The 20,677-nt window shown below is 35.2% G+C and overlaps 1 protein-coding gene across 1 annotated transcript in view; it reads right to left on the reverse strand.

Annotated features, from left to right (window-relative positions):
• The window catches only part of LOC129258539 (vacuolar protein sorting-associated protein 8 homolog), a 47,761-nt gene extending 27,567 nt beyond the window's left edge, over positions 1-20,194 (reverse strand). The window contains exons 1-19 of the mRNA XM_064097389.1: positions 19,833-20,194; positions 15,733-15,822; positions 15,076-15,144; positions 13,700-13,824; positions 13,160-13,247; positions 11,201-11,288; positions 10,128-10,252; positions 9,367-9,453; positions 8,889-8,956; positions 6,846-6,896; positions 6,466-6,568; positions 5,896-5,952; positions 5,405-5,527; positions 4,790-4,873; positions 3,797-3,967; positions 3,051-3,125; positions 2,318-2,353; positions 1,793-1,883; positions 1,134-1,180 (exon numbers count right to left, since the gene is read on the reverse strand). Coding sequence (XP_063953459.1) covers positions 1,134-1,180; positions 1,793-1,883; positions 2,318-2,353; positions 3,051-3,125; positions 3,797-3,967; positions 4,790-4,873; positions 5,405-5,527; positions 5,896-5,952; positions 6,466-6,568; positions 6,846-6,896; positions 8,889-8,956; positions 9,367-9,453; positions 10,128-10,252; positions 11,201-11,288; positions 13,160-13,247; positions 13,700-13,824; positions 15,076-15,144; positions 15,733-15,810 — 1,566 coding nt within the window. The 5' untranslated portion in view covers positions 15,811-15,822; positions 19,833-20,194. The remainder of the gene's footprint in view (positions 1-1,133; positions 1,181-1,792; positions 1,884-2,317; positions 2,354-3,050; positions 3,126-3,796; positions 3,968-4,789; positions 4,874-5,404; positions 5,528-5,895; positions 5,953-6,465; positions 6,569-6,845; positions 6,897-8,888; positions 8,957-9,366; positions 9,454-10,127; positions 10,253-11,200; positions 11,289-13,159; positions 13,248-13,699; positions 13,825-15,075; positions 15,145-15,732; positions 15,823-19,832) is intronic.
• Positions 20,195-20,677: the final 483 nt, after the last annotated feature.

Raw genomic sequence — 20,677 nt, forward strand, 5'->3', positions numbered from 1 at the left:
AGTGTCAAATTTGATACATGGATGTGATTTCAGAGTCTGATTTGTGCGTTCGCTCAGACTTGTTGCATGAAAAAGAAAAGTAAATTCTTGCTTACGAGCACAAGTAGAGTCATTTCACATGTTTTTTCACTGATCTGACTACAATAGGCTGGCGATTGTTACATGTACGTTGAGACAAATTTCTTTAAAATACTCTTTTTTGTCAAAAATACTCTTTGTCAAAAAATACTCCTTTTTTCCTTCTAAGAATACTTTTTTGGTTGTAGGTTGGCAGGTCTGAAGAAGAAAAATTTCCACATCAACAAGTTGGCTTAGTAAAATAAAACAGTACAAAAATGAAAATGTCATCAAAAATTTATAATGTCTTGCAAGATATCAACTGACATTTAGTACCCTCCCCTTTGGTGATGATAGGTAACCTAGTCAAATGTTCCCCAGGGAGTGGATGTATTCACTGTGAGCTGAGAAACTTGACCAGGGTAGTGCTACTGTACTTGTATGTTACACTCAATTTTACAAATTTATGCATGGTTGCATGTTGTTTGGTGCTTAATTAGATTCTCAATCCCCTTACTTCTCAGGAGGTAAAGGTAAAATCTGATATCTGCACATACAAAATATTGTTGGTAACAAATATTTGAATGCAACATCCACATTGACATATGTTAAGATTTCATTGGGATAATAGGAAATATACTCCCACTACACTCTAAAAACAGGTTTACCCAATAGTGGGTAAAATGGGAACATGCAGGGGCATAAAAAGCTGTGAGCACCGGAACTAGTAGACTTCTAAAGTAGCTAAGCCGGGGCAATATAGGAGCACCTTGAGCACTTAACCATATAAAAAAATATTTTGTAAATATTATGCAATGTTGCGTTGAAATAGCCCAATATGGGGTAAAAAAATACCCAGCAAATATGCATGTTCCCTTTCTACCCAATATTGGGTAAAATTTTACTGTGTTTGTAGAGAGTACGCTTGAACAGGGAGGTACTGTATATTTGGGTATCTCAATCAGCACAACAACAGATCACCAGTTGTGTGCAAAGTTATGTGAAACATACAAACAGCTTCATGAAACAGCTGACAGATAAAACATTACTATTATTAAGAGCAATTTGCAAAGTACCTTGTCAGCAACTGCTGCCTGTCTCTGGGGTTGCTTCTTTACAAGACCTGAAGAAAAAAAAAAGAATTAGGAGAAAGTTAATATTTAGTTAAGAATATAATCCCCTAGAATACATTGGGATATAAAGAACTGTTAAAACGTGTCACTTTGAACCTATCTTTGATCTGGGATGGAGAGGGGGGGGGGGGGGGGGGGGTAATATCAAAAGATTGTATTGAATTGTAATATTTGATTGTACATGATCATATTGACATCCACTATAGTCTTTGCCATAAAAGATCATAGTCAAGATTACAAGATTTAAACAGCCTTCAAAAGTGTCTATGTATATTGAACTCTTTTTTTTCAAAGGCAAGAAGTCCTGTTAATTAAGTTTGTAGAACACCTGTAAATAAAACAAAAATGGGATTCAGAATCTCAGCTTGAAATAGAAAATATATGTAGAGGTAAGCAAAGCAGATGGTATCACTGCTTTCAAGTATAAAATCAACTAATTCATGCCTTTCTCAATACTGTATACTACATGAAATAAACATACTTGCCATCATGCATATGTATTTCTCATCTTCTATGAACAATCATTATATGTAAATCTTTCAACCTTCTTATTCAATGTACCCTTTCTTTTTTTCTTTTTATAATTATTATGTAAATCTTACCAATCACTGCCTTTGCTTTGCCATTATAAAAGGAGCTGGCAAGCTGGAGGGAGTCCTTGTACTTGCCAGCCTTCAATAAAACTTCCAGTCGCTGTGAAATGGAATAACAATGATACAAATGACATTAAAAAGCAGCAAAAAATATGCACCATAGTTATAATATATGCCACTGAGGCATGCAAATGGGAACATTCGAATTAATCATCCTCTTTCAATGTTTAAATAAAAAGTACTTGTCTTTATTGAAGAAAAGGGATGTAATAGATAAAGATATGACATCATACCATAACATGATTAAACAACTGCAGCTTAAATGCTACATCAACATCCCAAATCTGCAATAACAATACTCATAAAACCACTGCAAATATTTCACGAAGAAAAATAAGACTGAACACTAAATCAAAGAAGGCTACACCACTTGATGATCATTATGAAATTATTCAGTAAATATAGACTTTTTGAATTGTCCTAGAGATTTTCATTGGACTTTCACACAAATAAATGAGTAAGGAATAAGCGTACCTGCTGCCATGTCCTGAGGTTCATTACATGAAGAGACTGTATAAAACAAGACAATATAACATAATTGAATCTCACAAACAACATCAGTAACAACTACACATCCAATCAGCACAACCAACATCTAAGACAAAGATATCTTGTTTTACTCATCAATTATCAGAAAATTCCCTTTGCTCCCTCATTTTTCATTTAGTTTCTGATTTATTCCTCTTTATTTTCCCTTAGCTTTACAAAAAATGGACCATATCAATTAGTTTATACTACTTTCTCATTTATATTTGCCTCCTTTGAACCTACCGCAACCAAAATCAAAATGAAAGATGTATGTGTATCATTAATAACGTAAACAAGGTACCACATAAGTCTGAACACACTGACACCTATTTTGATCCCTGGTTAAACTTAACCTGGCTCTATTCAATCATTAGGAATCTATTAAGCATATACATATAATAATTCCAAGACAGTGTTTGATCATGTTATATGTAAGTCATTGATATTATATTTTAAGTGTCAATGAAGTTGACAATAAAATAACTATCGCTGTGACATACATGTATCTGGTCACCCATGGTCAACAGTTAATTTTTTTTTAATATAATAAATTCCAAATTCAACCCAAGTTCAGAATAGGAACTCCTTCTAATCAGGACAAAATCTCAATAATCTAATCACAACAAAGCTAAGGAACTTCAATACAAAGTGTTCATTAAAATAAAATTTGGTGTTATACCTTTGTACCAAGAATAATTAGCTGTCCTTTGTTGGTGGCAATAGATTGGTAGCACGCCCTTTCCCCTGCAAGTGCCTGTAATTATAATACATGTTATAAAACCAAATATTTCTCATTTTCAATCAAGAAACCACATAGACAATAGTATCCCTTCTATTCAGCTATCTAAACTCCAGAATAAATCATTGACACTAAGAGAGCAAGAACACCTAAATGTCATGAATATTAGTGCTGGAATTGGAACAATAGTCATTTCATATAGATACAGAAACTCAACAGTATCATATGCAATCCCTGAACATTCCTTACTGTAGTATTCAGTTTTCATGGAAATTTTTTTTAGCAGATCAGGAAGACCTTTCTCATTCAGTAACAAGGTGATTGCGGATAAAGTGATAAATGCAGACAAAATCTATATATATTGATAAATTGAATACTGGTAAAAAAAATTGCAGCTTTGGCATCACTTACAGCAAATCCTAAATGATCTCTTGACAATGCTTTGTTATTCGAAGATTACAATTACTAAATGATCTTTCATTCATTGCTTTGCTGACTTTACTTATCACAACCCCTCAAATAACAACAAAAAACATCAACTCCATTTTGACCTTGTGCCAATATTGTTGAATCTAAAATCAGAGACTTTAAAATATCACCCAACGCCACAAGAATCTTCAACCATTTATTGCTGCCATACTATCCCCAACGCTCCAGTGACAACAAACTACAAGGTGATATCTTACCAATGCTTTGCTGACATTGCCTCCTGTGGCAAGGCTCTTGAAGTGACTGCTACCATAAACGAGCTCAACGTCTCCGAGATCGATGACCTCCAGCTCTTCTTCTGACTTGACATCGATGACATGGAGCTTCTCCGTTGTATCCACTGTCACTAGAGTCTTTGCATTCATCCACTAGAAATTATAATATTTAAATATTCACTAAATATGCATACAGCTGTTTGGATGACAAGATCTAGTATCCTGGATTTCTGGAGTGATCACTTTACTTTGAATGGCTATAGTATGTGAAGTCATGACCCAATCCAAATTTATACTCAAATAAAATGATGAAACAATTTTTCATGCTAAAGGAACCCTTCTCTTCACTCTACTAAATATTACATTTCTCAAGATGTAAACATTTTAGTGCCCCTGCAGAATATATTGAACAGCTTATTGAATACACAATGTCATTACATTTCATATTGATACTTTTTGGGTAAACATCCAAAAACCAACATGCCCATGTGACAATGCAATGAATATATAAATTGACCTAGTAATATATATCTACAAACTCCAACTTCTTTTACTTCCTGTTAAATGCATATTATTCAATTTCTCTTTTTTTCAAAACCATTCATGAATAAGTAAAACATTCTTCTGTGTTGAATTCCTCCATTCACTGGAAAACTGCAAGCCAAGAGTTGCAGCAAGAGCAAAGTCAGATGATGAGTGGACTATTAGTGATAGTTTCCAGCAGTTTATCAACATGACACTGTCTTAAGAATTGTTTATCATATACAAACTGAAGAAGTCAGGAAAATGGTATATGTTTGAGACTTAAGCCATTTCATTAACTTCTGAATGTATTACTGTCAGTCTACTATCACAATTTCTCATACACTTCTGAAAATGAAAATATCTCTCTCAAGAGGGATGCCATTTCTCTTATTTTCTATATTTTTCACATATACCAGACATTGAATAGAACTCTGCTGAACTATATCTTACCTGTACATTGAGAAGACTATAGGGGAGAATTATGCTCTGGAGAGGAGCAAACTTAACCTTGTTACCATCTTCTTGATAAAGCACCTAAACACAAACACAAAATGGGGGGGGGGGGGTCAGAAATTGAATTGATAAGTGATTAGATCTTACATCTAAGGGTTGATTACAATATTTCCATAATATAATCAACCCTTTTGTACATGTACATCCGGTCCACATGTTTCTCTATTCTAACTTGACTTCATGAACTGCCCAAGCCATGAAAATTTGAGAGTATTCCAGTTTGTCACATGAACTACATACAAAACAAATCATTTGAGGAAATAAAAGGTGGGGGATCAGATAGAACTGTCCATGTATATCTTAACGCAAAATTATTTGGTTTAATCTACATAAACAGCGTTGCTGAATCCTGTGCATTATTAATGCATAAGACTTAAGCTAGAACATGATTTTAATCATCAGAAAATTGAGAAAGCAGTGACCATTCTCTGTGTTTTGAATAAAGTTTAAATCCTTTTTGAGATATTTTATGAAAATCATTTTGACCTTTCATATTGCATGACAAACAATTATTTATATAAAAAGAGACAAAAGGAAATAAAATTCTCTCACCTGATAGAAGTTGATGGTATTTGTTCGAGCACAGGCAAGGACAGGGTCAACGACCTTAGCAGTGTCAGTGACCTGGATGATGACAAACTGCCAGGCAAGGAGGGGCAAAGTTGAAGGGTCTCCCTGATAAAAAAGAAAGACAGTTCGCACTTTAATACTTTCACAGATATCATATATTAAACTACTATTATAATTATACGGATTCCAAGTCAAGAAGGAAACACGACTGAAAGGAAAGTGATACATGTAATATCTAAGATCAAGAAATTTGAATAGGAAAGGGGAACACTTGATAAACATTTTTATTCTACTTCCATTTTTAAAGAATTCCATATCAAATTCTGACAAAAAATATTTCAGAAAGCAGAATATGACATAATTCCTTGATTGGCCGACTGACTATTAAATAGAGAACTTGTCATTTAAGTACATGTATCACCAAGTTTTCCAACTTATTTATGGACAACGCCCTTTGACCATTTTGAACTTACTCTGAGTTGCTTTGTAAACATTACAGTTAACCTAGGTCTCAGTCCAACAATGAACACCTGAAACAAATAAAAGGAAGTTATCTCAACTTTACACACATACATTCAATGATATGCAATATGAAGACTACGTACATTGTAGATATTACCTTAAGAATTCATTCAGGGAACTATGGCAAATACAAGTGCTGAAAGTTTTAGTTAAGTCACATCCAATTGCCAAATTCAAGTAGATGCAATAACCCATAATTTTGAGATTCTTTTTTAAATCAAGGAAAATGGTTAACACTATGATCATACAATAAGCAAAATATTGTGAAACTATGAAAGCTGATTGATAAACAAGCAGTGTTAAAAAAAACACTTAAAAATCACCAAGAAAAATAAGCACAAGTCAAATGTGGGCACATGCCATATTACACCATGTAATGTTGCTAATTACTGTGTATCTACTGTATTTTGACCAAAATCATTTAATGTTCATTCTGTAATAGGTATAACTGGAACTTATTCTCAAGTAACTATCTTTATTAACAACTAAACCGAACGAAAAAGAACAAGTTTTGTTTGTACCTTAGAGAGAGTAGCCATGGCAAGAAGTGAGAAATCTTTGAGTGGATGACTTGTTATAGTGGTATCCATTCTGAGTGGGGCCAGGGTACACACCTCACCTCGGCTAAGAAACACAGAAGACATAAATCAAACTTAATTATATTTATTTACATACTGTACTCAACTCTAGGGCTTCATGGTTTTGGGTATTTTGGTATTTGATTTCAAGTTCTAAAGAAAATAATCAAGTAATTCTTAAAATTTTCTTTTAAATTTTCTGTGTAAGACTTTGTCCAATGCCACGCCTATATGGCTTTTATGGCATATGAAGATGAACTTGGCTTAATTAAACATGAAGCGTGAAATTGACATGAATCTGCAAAATCTGAGAAAAACTTTACCTTCCTGAAAACAGGCACCTTGACTCACACGTTCTCATGCCCATAACTCTCCTGTAAGGAAGGACAAAAAATTCTCAATTGTAATTCAAAAAGTTGAAATGTCAAACAAATTGGCATTAATGCCCAACAAAATTTATGTGTCCTGTAACATCATAATATGAAATCAATATCTGCGATGTAACCCTCTTCTTTCACCTGTTTTACTTGTCACCAATATTGGCTCTATTTTATGTTCATCTATTTCTCAATTTGCTAAACAGGTCTAATTGTATTCAGGTATCATTTGTACTAGTGTGAATAACATTTTTTCCCCTTATGCATTTGATTTTATCCAAAAGTCCTAAAGTGTATATTTGATGTATATATATATATATATATAATGCAATCATATTATCAGAGATCAGTCAGACTGCAGGTCCCTATGCTAATGAGCAAAAAGGCCAGATTCATCCAAATCATCTCGTGGCTGAATCCTCTTCCTTGCAAAATCTCGTGATTCATGAGATTTTCTTCCTCTAAGAATTTACCTGTTTTAACCTCAAGTCAAATGAAATATCAATGCACCATCAGATAGAGTAAATTTTACTCTTTCATATTGGTCATTTATTTTGTTTACAATATTTTCATAAATAGGTGAATTTCTGGCCTGAAAATGTGCCTCAAAACTGAATTTTCTTCCTCTGTTTTCTTTTGCAAATTGTGCAAAACTTTTTATTTTGAGCCTCAATGATATCTATATCACCATAAAGCTGAACTTCTGTACTTTCTCACAATGTCACTCTTGATATGTGGCACCTTTTAATCGGGTCAAGATCACACTTTTCCCTCCAAGGTACAAGACGAGATTTGGAGTAGCATGAAATCAAGAGTTCTGATTGGCTGGATAAGGTTCACAAAACAGGTGCGGGTAATTTGAGGAGATTACCACATGAGGAGTGTGACCTTCCCGTGAACCCAGGCACTGGAACCGTTGGAATTTGCCATTGTGTGGTCTCTTTGACCAATCAGAGTGCAGTATTCTTGTTTTCAAGCTGCTTTATGTACTTGGCCAACGAAAAGTGTGATCTTGACCCGATTAAACCAATTCTTATTTTGAAACCTATACCATTTTACAGCATACATATTCAGCTTTATCATGATCTAAAAATTATTTGGGCTCAAACAGTAATAAAGTGTAAAAATAGCACCTTTGGTCAGGTGAAAATAATTATTTTTTAGCATAGTTTAGATCAAAAGTTTCACCTTCGTTACAAAATCCTTGAACAAATTCAAACACATGATCTGAAAGAATGATTCTCCTCCTTTACGATGATACCAAAATCATGAAATTTGATGTACAGTTAGAGCAGCAATGACCAAATGAAAAGGTGTTTTGGTCCGCATCAACCTCATTAAATATGCAAAACTTCTCTTGTCATGAATATCACTTGGATGAAAGAAGCCACTTTTGGGGGACCTGCCTACTGACTGAGATGAAATGAACAATGAACTCAACTGAACTTCATCCTGCTACTACTCAAACTATCACTACTCAAGCCACATTCAGCTCATCTCATCTGGTTTACAGTCCTTTTCAGGACTTCACTCACTTTAAAGAAAACTTCTAATTTCCTCTTTTCATCCTTTCTCGTCTTTCCTTTTCAATTTTTCTGCCTGTATTTCCTTCCCTTCTTCATATAACACATGGTGAACCATAAACCTTCTCCATGTTATAAACTCGACCATGCAAACCTACAAAGATCATCGAAATCAACTGATTGGAACAATTTGTACATGGTGTATGCTCAAGGATATTTCTAATTTTTCAGATTACATTCAATAAAGCACAAGTATTTGGGGTTTGATCAAAAACACTGCTTTAATTATTCACAGGTAGGTAGTGCAGTTAACAGATGAGGATGTCATGAAAAAATTCATTACTGATGTTTTCAATGACAACTGTTACAAGCTACTCAAATCCTTGAATCTGATTGGCTCAGAGCAGATTTGTCTCAGGAAAATTGATAAAGAGATGTTTCATGACACTCTCCGCAGATTACTTACTTCATGCTGAGCTCAAAGACAGATCCTCCCGAGTCACTACATATGGCTAAAGTTGGATCATCTGTGAACTGGTGGGAAGGAGGGGGGAGGATGGATTACAAAGATGCATTTGATAATCATTCATGGTCAATACACTTTACCATTTATCATATTCCCTGACTTCCAATGACCTTCCAGCATCTGACAGAAAGCTTTAATAGTGACTGAATGTATGTTTGATTTTCATGTTCAATTTACATTGTGGTCTATGAAATCTATCATAAAAAAAAAAAATTATGATCAATCACTATGGTTTGCTTAATGAGTCCTGAGCTAAAAATATCATTTGGCATAATATGTCTTCAATAATTGCTATATTCCCTGGTTTTGGATATGGTTTCAGGGGCATCGATTGCCAAATATTCAAATACAGAAATTGTTAATGTGGAATTGTTACAGCAGAAAAATTCATCCACTACAAAAAGTTCAGCTATCTCACTTGAATATGAAGCACTGCAGAGCCGGGTGGATGGGCGTCAGTGATCGTTCGTAACAATTTTCCCGATGTCAAATCCCACATTGTCATCTACAAAGACGAAATAAACATATTTTTAATCTATTAGAGTTGATATTAATAAATAATGTGGTCAAGAGTAGAAATAGGTCTTTCCATTTCCCATCAAATCTGGGAAGATAGTGTTTCACCTATATAAATAATTATTTTTTAAAAATCATAGCTGATGAAACAACCTCTGGAGTATGCATACCACAAATCAGGGGGTGTTTCACAAAGATTTAAGTACGACTTAGAGTCGCACTTAAATGTCTAGTTGCGTGCGGTATAAAAGGCATGACAGCATTGGTCAGATCACGCCAAGAGGATGCGCACTACTGCGTATTGATCAATAAGATTGTGCGTTGCATATCATGTACGCATCGGCATTTAAGTGCAACCTAAGTCATACTTAAATCTTTGTGAAACACCCCCCAGGACTGCCACATCCTTGAAGTACATGTATAATTCAATTTTTTTTCAACATTATCAATAAAGTTTGATTTATCCTATAGATGTTTCATTAATCTTAAAATCAATTTCAATTTTGATTTAAGTTGATGAAACTGCAGGCACGGACTATGATTCAAAGTTTAATCAATAAGTGGATCTTCAGACCTCATCTTTTCAAAAGAAATGATTCACACAGAAAAGTACAAAAGACAGGAACTTTGAGAGTTTCCAGGAATGGTGCCTGAAATAATTACCTGTCCCTTTGCAAAGCCAGCCAACAATCTCGTACAATCATTGTTGATACTAAGAGCAGACACTGCTCCGTACTGAGCACCTACAGCTGTGCTACCTAAGCACCATCTTAAAACTTGCTTGGGATCTAGTAGAAACATGATACACAGAAATAACTTAATGGCCAAGTTCAATAAGTTTGTTCAAATTGAAAAAAAAAGGAAAATCAATATTACTGAAAATATCACCCAAAACAGATGTAGAATAAGAAAAGTTGTAGCATTTGAAAGCTTTGCTTGTTTTTCACAAAAAAGTTTGAAATTTACCATTGGTGGCTAGGCAAATAAAGATAAAACCATACATTGACTACTTCTTTTGTCTACAAAATATGAAACATTTCTATTTTTTCCTCCGACAAGATAAAACATTAAGTTTTGAAGTCAATATTGTTCAATATAGATAAAGAATTTTATAAGTAGGGAACATGAAAGTCCATGACTTGTTGATAATGTTGTGTTTAAAGTGTTCAGTTCCCAACATTTCATCCACTAGAAAACCAGATTATGCCCACTAACTAAGATAAGACACCGTCGGAATCAAGAAAAAAACAACCATTCTGACACGACTCAGTCCTGTTTTCAACCTTCACTGGCCAATCACTTTGGCAACAAAAGAATTCTTCTGGTTGTAAAGCACAAAACAATTTAAGAGTCCAACCTTGAATTCACTCAAACATTATCTTTAAGTTAGTTGATGACAATTTTTCACAACTGGGTTAATACCATAATGACTGATACTTTTCGTGACATATACAGACAAACATATGCTGCAGTCACACTTGGCAAAACCAACTCCAGGGCCCCATTTCATAAATAGTTTATATGACCTTTCATTGGAAAAGCCAATCAAAAAGCAGAATTTTCACTGTTGTCATGGTAGTTGACATTCCAGCAAGCCATGCTATTATGTAATTTGACCCAAACCGCACCAATGGTCTGTCATTAGTAATGTATACAGTAGCTTTTGTCGGTCTAGAGTTTGGTTTCCCAGTGTGACCAAAGCAATCATTTATACTGATCAAGAATTATCTACATACCAAATACAAGGATGAGACCATGTGATGTCCCAACAGCCATCTGGATAGAGATAGCAATGGCTGTGGGTTTGCCTGCATCTACACGATCCTGTATGAAACACAGAGAAATTAGTTATTCCTTTCCATATACAGATGTGTTTCCTTGAACTGTCGCAATCCAGCAACCACGGGATATTTCTAGATACCTGGGGCCCGTAACACAAAGCTTTGCAATGATCGTAGAACATTTTTCTATGATTGATTCCACTGACTACAATGTACAATCAATCGTGAAAATCAAGTGTACGATTAATCACCACCTTTGTGTTACTGGACCCTGGAATTAATGCTGTTTATTCTCTACAGGTTTGGATCAGGAGACAAATACATAACATTAAATGACCCAAATTTAGGTATTTTTATACTTCTTACATTTTCATTAAATTCTGCATAAAGTTATTTAAGCAAAATTCATGAAATACTTATCATAATCATCAGAGACATGTTTTGTGTTTTTTAAGTGATGTTGCTATATTTTTTTACAAGCATAATGGTTTTCCATTGCCCGTACTGCAGCTACATAAAGGTATTAGTCTTGGGAAGGGAGTTCACTTCAAGTTTCATATTGCAACAATTACCATTTGGGCACTAGTATTCAACCCGGCACAATTCAATCCATTTGTAGAAATTCCCCCAAATATTTAGAAATAGGGAATTTATCTTAATTTCATACCTTTGTTACTTACAGGGTAATCTGTTGTCGGTATTTTCTTAATCAATCTGTCAACTGTATGTGTGGAGGATCGAATTATGCGGCGATGATCTTTTGCACTGAATTGCACTAGTATTCAACCTAGTAATGATAGATAGCAAATCTCAAAATGGTTTAGATTGCTCAACTAGATCTAGATCTATTTAAGTCTCTGGCTTTGACTAATTCCCTGTTTTGTCTCATCTCAAATGGTCTAGTCCACAGTCGGATGGGACAAGGGCAGATTGAGAGACAGGGCCATCTTTTATCACTAGGTTGAATACTAGTGTTGGCAGGTTGTATACTAGTGCAAAAAGCCATCGCCACATTATTCCATCGCACGTGCATATAGTCGACAGATTGATAAAAACAATACTGGCAACAGACAAACCTGAATTTCCTCTTGGAAATGAGAAAGGTCTAAACTTAAGGTAGATTCCCTATTTCTATTTATTTGAGGAAGTTCTCCAAACGGGTTGAATACTAGTGCATGCTCTCTCAATAAAGTCAAGGAAGATAATACATTAGAAGTTTGAAGGAAAAAAATGCAAAGTGAGATGAAGAAGATTTCTATGAATAAGATTGTCTACACTTTTTGAAAATTGACTATTCCTATATGTAAACTTATATTAAAACCTTTCAAAGCATGTCCATCTCTTAATTTTGTCATGTTACCTGAGCAATAAGTAGAACAAGTAAAGTAGGGGGCCAAAGTATTCAACTGAAAACAAGGACAGAGCTGCCAACCTTATAAAGTACAAATTAGTACTGCGGCACCTCAAATTTCACAATTAGTAATATTGTACACTGTATGACTTATTTCCTAGAAAAATAGGATGTTGCATCATGCGGCATACTTGCACATAGTAAATGATGCATATGATCAAATAATATAAATAAACAGACTAAGAAAAACCATCATAGAAGGGTTTACCACACATGTACATATAATGTATTATTACCAAACAAATGGAAAAACTTGCCTTTTCTATGATGTTTAAAGATGTATTTGGACATGTTTAAAAATTACTAATAATAGAGCAAGTACATATGGCAAAATTTCATGTAACATATAATCAAGCCAGTGAGTATTCAATGTATGTCTATTAGCACTCACATTCATAATTTGTTATTTTGAAAAGTGGTCTGAAATAAGAAACAATTAGAACAAGTAGTTATCAAACAATCCAATGCTAGGTCAGGCAAAGATGACAGTTCTCAATACTTACAGCAGCTGATGATACTTGGGATGCAATTCCTCTTAACATCACATGTCTCAGAATTGAACCATGTGCCTCATATTGGATATTCTTCTTCCTGCAGAAGGAAAAATGGAATGTATCAACAGCTTTAAAAACTTAATTATCATATTCAAGACCTTCATCAAACAATTTGCTATGATCATTGCATGCAGGCATCAGGAATCATTCAGGTTTTTTTTAGCCTATCACTCATTTTTCTTTACAAGTGCATATCCAATGTTTTTATCCCAGCCCCTTTCTTTCTCTGTATGTTTATTTCTGTTTATAGTAATGCTGGGGGAAACAGAGAAACAGTAACTTATTGAAATTGGAATTGCGAGAGAATTAAATAACATAGGGATAGCTTGGATGATGTTTACTTTTGTAATAAACTTTTTTTTCTCAAGATATTGTCTATCAAGTCAAATAAACATGAAGATGAGTATTATTTTTTCTTTCTCTTGAATGAAATTTCAATAACATTAAAAATAATTATACACTGAATGCGACTGAAATAGTATGACTTACTGGTGAGCTGAGGGAGATTTATCAGGGGTTGCCGGTGTCTCAGATAAAGAGACACTATCACTGTTGTCAGGGCCACCAGGAAAGAAGCTCAGCGAATGGTTATCAGGTTCAAATGATTCCTCGGGCTAACAAAAGAAGAGAGCAAAATTCAGAAACTTGTCGATAAGATGATAGAAAGAAAGGTAATTATTTAAAGTTTTCCTTTCCTTGGGTGGACAGCAGAGGGATGAGTGCTCCCAGGGAACCCTACCTCTTCAACTGATTGTTAAACCATATTATGGATCTCACTACTTCTCCTGGCTGGATATCTTGTCAGGCTAGGAACACCTATTAATTTGATCATAGCTATCAAATTATTACCAAATCAACAAATAAGCAAAGATTAATGGGAAAGTTACAATCTATTTGTGCAGTCAAAACTGTACAGAAAACATTGGTAGGTTTCTCCATAAATACTCTTAAGAACATATGGGATAATGAATACAAATGTTTGAAAATTATTCACACATATGTTTGTGCACCCTTTCTGTGCATGTTTCACACACTGTGGATTTACATCACAACGACTGCACAGCCAATTGATCAGCTGGATGTATCAGCTAATATGTGGCCTGCATTCTAACTGCAAATCTAATACATAAGAATATGAAGGCATTCAATAGAAACAAGTGTATGAACACTCTTTTCGTTATATCCAGAGCATACTTTTCTCTGCAATCTACAAAGTACGATGGATATGGCATAGATTTTGAATGCATGGAATAGAGACTTGTACCACTATCTAGATTTCCAGACTTTGGCACTTTTCTTGTGCATTTACTACAACAATGGTTCCAGTACTTTAAAAGCAAGTACTTAGACCCACTCTTGATTAATGTTTTTATCTTTTATCTCACAAATTTTGTTGAAAATTACATGGATTTTGATTAAAGTGCAGCTTTATTTATTTTTCAAATATGAAGGCAATGCTAGCTGAAGGAGTAAATTGGCCAACATAATACTTCCTGCATTGTAAGTGTACATTTCTGAGCTAAACTCGAAAAATTTGATGACATTAACAAGAGTTTCAACAGAATAATGGAACTTATTTATAACTCAATGTTTTGATCCTATAATTGTACCTGTCTTTCAATTGACCAATTCATGATAGTAAAAATCATATGGACTTCATTTCTACATCGTTGAATAAATACATACAAATTTATTTACAGAATCAATAGCAATTACTCACAAAGTATAGTGAGGATACCTTTGTATTACATTTGAACAACCAGTATGATAAGTGTAAAATCACTGAAAATTAAGACAAGAGATGAATGAAGATTATAGAGATCTAATCATTGGTGTATTATAACATCACTAATTCAATTACTTACTGCATTAAGAATACTTTCAAGACTTGGAGTTGAATCTAATTCAGGAATGTCAAATTCACTGTCATCAATCTGGAAAGGGAAAAGCACAATTAATGACATAAGTTTGCAAAAGTCAGCCTCCATGAATAAAACAAATCAACATTTCAAACCAGTCCATGCAAAATTCATTATCTCATCTATTTAGGATTTCTTTAAAGTCAACAAATTCCTATTGTCCCAAGAAATTGTAATTACAATGTATATGTATGCAAACAAGTTATCTGTATTTATGTCATTGAACCCACTGAGACAATAGTACAATAAGATTATTTCTTTAACTGCTGAAGGTTTCCATGGTGAAAAGCAGATGTGTTGTGAGGTTCACGGTACACCATGTATCTTTCGTGGGCGATTGCGTTCTTGTCGTCTCCAGGAGAAAGACGGCAAGAACACACTTGTCGAAACGTCAAGTTTGCGTGGTCCTTTTCAGGACCAACAATTGTTGCCCAAGAAAGATACAAGATTATTTGTCCTAAAGGACAACTTTCCCCAAAATTCCCCAGATAAGTGAGAGCTGGAAAGGCTACAATCGATGGCACCATATTGGATCCTGAATTTGTAACAGTTTCAATTAGGTCATTTTTTAAAATGACATAATGAGAGGCATTTCATACTTACTGTAACATCATCAAGAGTATAGTCGAGTATATCTGTAGCTGCTATTGCCGTTTCAACCTCATCACCAGAATCCTCCATGATGACAAACTTCTACAAAGGAGAAAAAATATTTAGCATTTGAGTGGTATTGGTGAAAGACTCATTTAGGAAGACATCATTTAATCATCTGTTAGAATAGCTGTAGTATTTATGAACCAAATGTTCATTTCTATGTGCAGACCGCACACACACAAAGACAATTGGCGATTATGGAGACAAGCAACACGAATAATCATGATATATTGCGACAGGTGAAGACGTCTATAAGGATGATGATGTCATTCAAGTTGGCAAATTTACAAGTACTACTGACTTTTTCAATTAAGAGAGGTTTTCCTCATTCCTGAGGAATTTTTCTCAAGCTGCAGTCTAAGGTATGAAATTTCTTAATGTATTATCTTTTTTCCTCATAATGGAGTAATTAAAAAAATAATTAGTCCATTTCTGTCCGGGATATTTGCTCCACTGAGACTTCATCTGGCTCCTTGGCATCCCCTTTGTCAATAGACCGAATTCTCCCATAGAACTTGTAGTGCCAATGCTTTGCACGACTCTTAACTGCAGCGTCTATGTAGAAAAGGGTGCACTACCACACCCTCTTTGATTTTTCTTTAATCCCTCCATCTGATGGAGAAAACAAAGCGTGTTACCATGATGAATAGGGCATGAACATGATTGGCTGGTGCATTCGCATGCTCAAGCTGCGATACAAACATGACGAAGAACAATCGATGGAACCCGAGACCGGCTCTTTGCAACAATCATTAAATTTACATCACATAATTATGTTAAAATGTTGATTTTCATTTACATGTTTTTTCTCCGTCAAAGGGGGGGAGGGAATTAGGAGTAATTGGTGTGGTAGCTCATCCTCTTCTCTTTAGATGCTGAAGTTAAGCGTCGGTCGAAACTCCACCATTACGAGCCCTATGGCTATGGCCAACATCTGTCTGAGTAAAAGGAGGACCAAAAATTTTTTAAATAAAAAAAAAACTCCTCCAAAACAGCGGATATATCAATGTAGATACCATATTATACATCAAAGGTTTTGAATTGATCTAGGTCTAAATATCTGTGGATTGATTTTATGCTGGTCAATGCTGATGCTTGAAACTGAAAGTCTGACTACTCTGTCAGCTTTTTCAACCTTATTGAGATCCCAATGTCCCATAGAGTGAGACAGGGTGGTTGCACTGCACTATGAAAGTGGTGTCTAACTTTTTCACACTAAAACACAACCTAAACATTTTTAGTTCTCACTATCTGCATGGGCATGGCATGGACTAGACCGATAAATAGGTCTATTTCTGTCAGGGATATGCTCCGCTGAGACTTCGTCTGGCTCCACGGCATCCCCTCCGTCAATAGAATGATGAGGGCCATTGGGCTCGAAGTGGTGGAGCTCCACCGATGCCTTAACTACATGTACAGCGTTTATGAAGAAAAGGGTGTGCTGACGCATCCTCCTAAATTTTGCTTTTTGACGGGGAAAAGGAGAAGAAATAAAGATAGATTTATATTAAATACATTCAGCTTACCACCTTTCTGAAAAATATGATGGAAAATAGCGAATTCTGATGACGAACAGATCAGGATCAGCAAGGTTCTTCTATGATCGCTCGATCACCATCAGCGCAGCTACAGGTGAGCATACAAACGTGCCAGCTAATCCCCTGATCCTGATGTGTTTGTCATCAAATTTTCCAGCATATTTTTCAAAAAGGTGGGCAGTGGTAAGCTGATTGTATTCAATATAAATTTATTTTATTTCTTCCTCTTTTCCCTTGTTAAAATTAAAGCAAAATTTAGGAGTAATCGAGGAGGTTGCAAAAGTGAACCCTTTTCTCCATAGTCGTTGTAGTTAAGGCGTCGTTGAAACTCCACCATTACGAGTGCAATGGCCATCATCCATCCGTCTGTGTAGGAGGAAAAAAAATGTTGAAAAACTCCTCCGAAACAGCGGATTTATGTCGAGTCTGCATGGGCCTAGGCCTACATGTACAATTGTACGAGAATTCAGTCTACAAAGTATGAAGATCAACTGGTGAGTATAGCCAGCGAAAGTCAGTGGAACAATCAGTTGTATGGTAGGGGGTTCTAAAGCTACGCACTACTCCATTGCGCATGCAATTTCAATGGCAAATAAATGCTCACTCTAGCTCTGTGTGTGAAGCTTAAGCTGTGACTGTATAGAGTGACGAACGATCCCTATTCAATATTTCTACAGAGTGCTTTCAGAGGCTGCAATAAATCCTTGAATGCAGAGAAAACCAACAATTTTTTGGAATTTTGGAGGTGGAGTAAAACCCTCAAACATCGGACGGTTCCAAAAATGACTTGAACTCCCTTCACTGTAACTACAGGGACCCGAACTGGCAGGGGACTTGCATGCATAAGAATACATGAACATACATGCTATTGAGCTGCACACACAGTAGATCCAAGTTGCTGCTCAAAAAAAAAAATTCCAGGGGTTAAATCCAGCGGTAAAATCCATAATTTTGACTTCCAGAGATTCTTACGACCCTCGCTAATTATGGACTCCAAAAGATCGATGACCAAAAAAATCTCGTAAGGGAGAAGTGACTTTCGTCAGAAACATCGCCGCTGCGAGATCGCACATGTTCGATCTATCGCAAAAAAATCTGCAAAGAAGAAATATGGCACTATCTCAAACATCGGACATATCGGCCGATTGAATTGGAAATGCGTGCTGTTAACGCGCGCGCAGGTTTCAAGAACGAAGTCGCGTGCAGCTGAGCAAAGAGCCGAAAGAGGTCCGTTGGGTAAGTAAATTATCATTATTTACCGAATTCTATATCAAAGTTATTTATAGTAATAATCAAAATTGGCATTTGCGCAGCTAAAATAAATCATTTTATCAACAAGTCAGCAATTTAATAGCCATACTTGAAATTATGTTATCCCCCCCCCCCCCCCGTTCCTGCCTTTATCTTAATTTCTCTTATCTTTGCTTATTGATTTGTATAATATATACTTTATTCATCGTGTAATCTTTTGTGTGTATCATGTGATATTCTAAATTATTTTGTGCGAACAAATTGAATTTCCATTTATAAATCATGATTGCAATTGGACAATGAAAATATCTGAATCTGAATTATTTTGGGGTCTACAGCACGATTTAAATCGCCGAAATTGATTGCGGCCAACAACTCTACTCGTCCAATATTTGGAGACGGCATCCGATTTTGGGCAAAAAAACAAACTTCTGGTAGTAAGTAAATAATTTCTGTTTAGCATAATAATTTTTTCATTTCTATTCTTTAATGACATTAATATTCAACATTTGTACTACGGAAATAAACATGATTTATATTTGATGCAACAATTGTATTTTTGTTTTAGTCCAATAATGCTTAAGTGTCCAATATTTGGGCACTTTGCTCTATATTCACTCTAATTTCTTTTTTTCCTTTAAATTAATAACACAGACATATTTTAGAAATTTCGGAACAGTAAATACTACTTCTTTGCATAATAAATCGAGAGCGTAACTTTTTAGGACCCCTTCTAAATCGGGCGGCGAAACACGGCGGGATTTTCGTAATGCTATTAGTGAGTTTTGTAACACTTTCTTCTTGGTTAAGGATCTTTAGAATTATAGAATATAATAGATCTAACTTAGAACTAGGCCTAGTGTCTAGTGACGTCTATATTTTACAAAATTAGGTAGGCCTAGTGAAACTTGAAGATGATTTGTTCAAATATTAAAATTGGCATAGTTTTTATAGTTTGAAAACAAAGTGCGTAGCTTTAGGTCCCCCAATCATACAGAGACTGAAGCTTTTGGTCTACACTTAAAGTGAAGAGACTAAAGAAAGACATGATTGAAAGAAAAAAAACGACTGACAAAACAACAACACACGTCAAAGTCAATAGGTGGGGCATAGCAGACTGGATTTTGCTCCTCGGGACACTTGCCTTGGTCTATTTTATGAATTAAAGTAAACCTTGAAAAGTGGACAACGTTTGCATAAACTATGAGCAAAACTCAACACAGACTTCTTTTTAAAAAAATCCTTAATACCAGTACTTACAAGTAATTCAGCTCAGACTCGACCTCAGAATCAGTCCAAATTTGGCTAACCGGCAGACAACAGCAGCAGAGTCTGGACTACGCCCCACAATCGAAGCTCCTGCCGGCCTAGCTAGGCTATAGAGCCTGCATGCATTTTATGCCGCGCGGGTCATTTTTTAATAATTTTTAATATCCCCCCCACAAAAAAATCCATATTTATTGTTCGAAATAAATTTACTTAATTTCTACAAGGCACAGATGAAATAATTTAGATTATCAAGTTTCATTAACTGATAGGTTCTGAAATATCCCCCTAGCAATTTTGTCTCTCCTGTCTAGCTCATGTTTTGTCTTTCCTCTCTCACCATACGCACTTAGAATGTTGGGCAACATACTGTCCACTGTGTTGGATAATGTATGTTGGTAGAAATATATATATTTATATCCAACTAAACAAATTCATTACCCAATTATGTAAGTTTTTATTACCCAATTTGGACAGATTTTTAACAATAGTTGTGTGGACAGTTGTATGTTGCCCAAAGTTGGTTACAAGTTGGACATTTTTGCCCAACTATATATTTTTAGAGTGTAGACCTATTTCTGTTTACAGCACCATTCGCACAATCATCCCCTTGTACTCGTTATGTTATACAATATCCTATGATTTTGTAATGTTTTAATTATAAAGTGACCTCGTTCAGCCCTCACAAAATGATTTATATGTGTCTGCAAGGAATATTCGACATTGAAACTTCCATTTTATTTGGGGGGTGCATGGGCACCGCTGAACGCTCCTTGGTATTGATAGCTTTGGACATATTGGGTATGTGACGTGGGGGTTGTATAACTAAATCATAAATC

The sequence above is a fragment of the Lytechinus pictus genome, chromosome 1, assembly GCF_037042905.1.
Source record: "Lytechinus pictus isolate F3 Inbred chromosome 1, Lp3.0, whole genome shotgun sequence".
Lineage (NCBI taxonomy): Eukaryota > Metazoa > Echinodermata > Echinoidea > Temnopleuroida > Toxopneustidae > Lytechinus > Lytechinus pictus.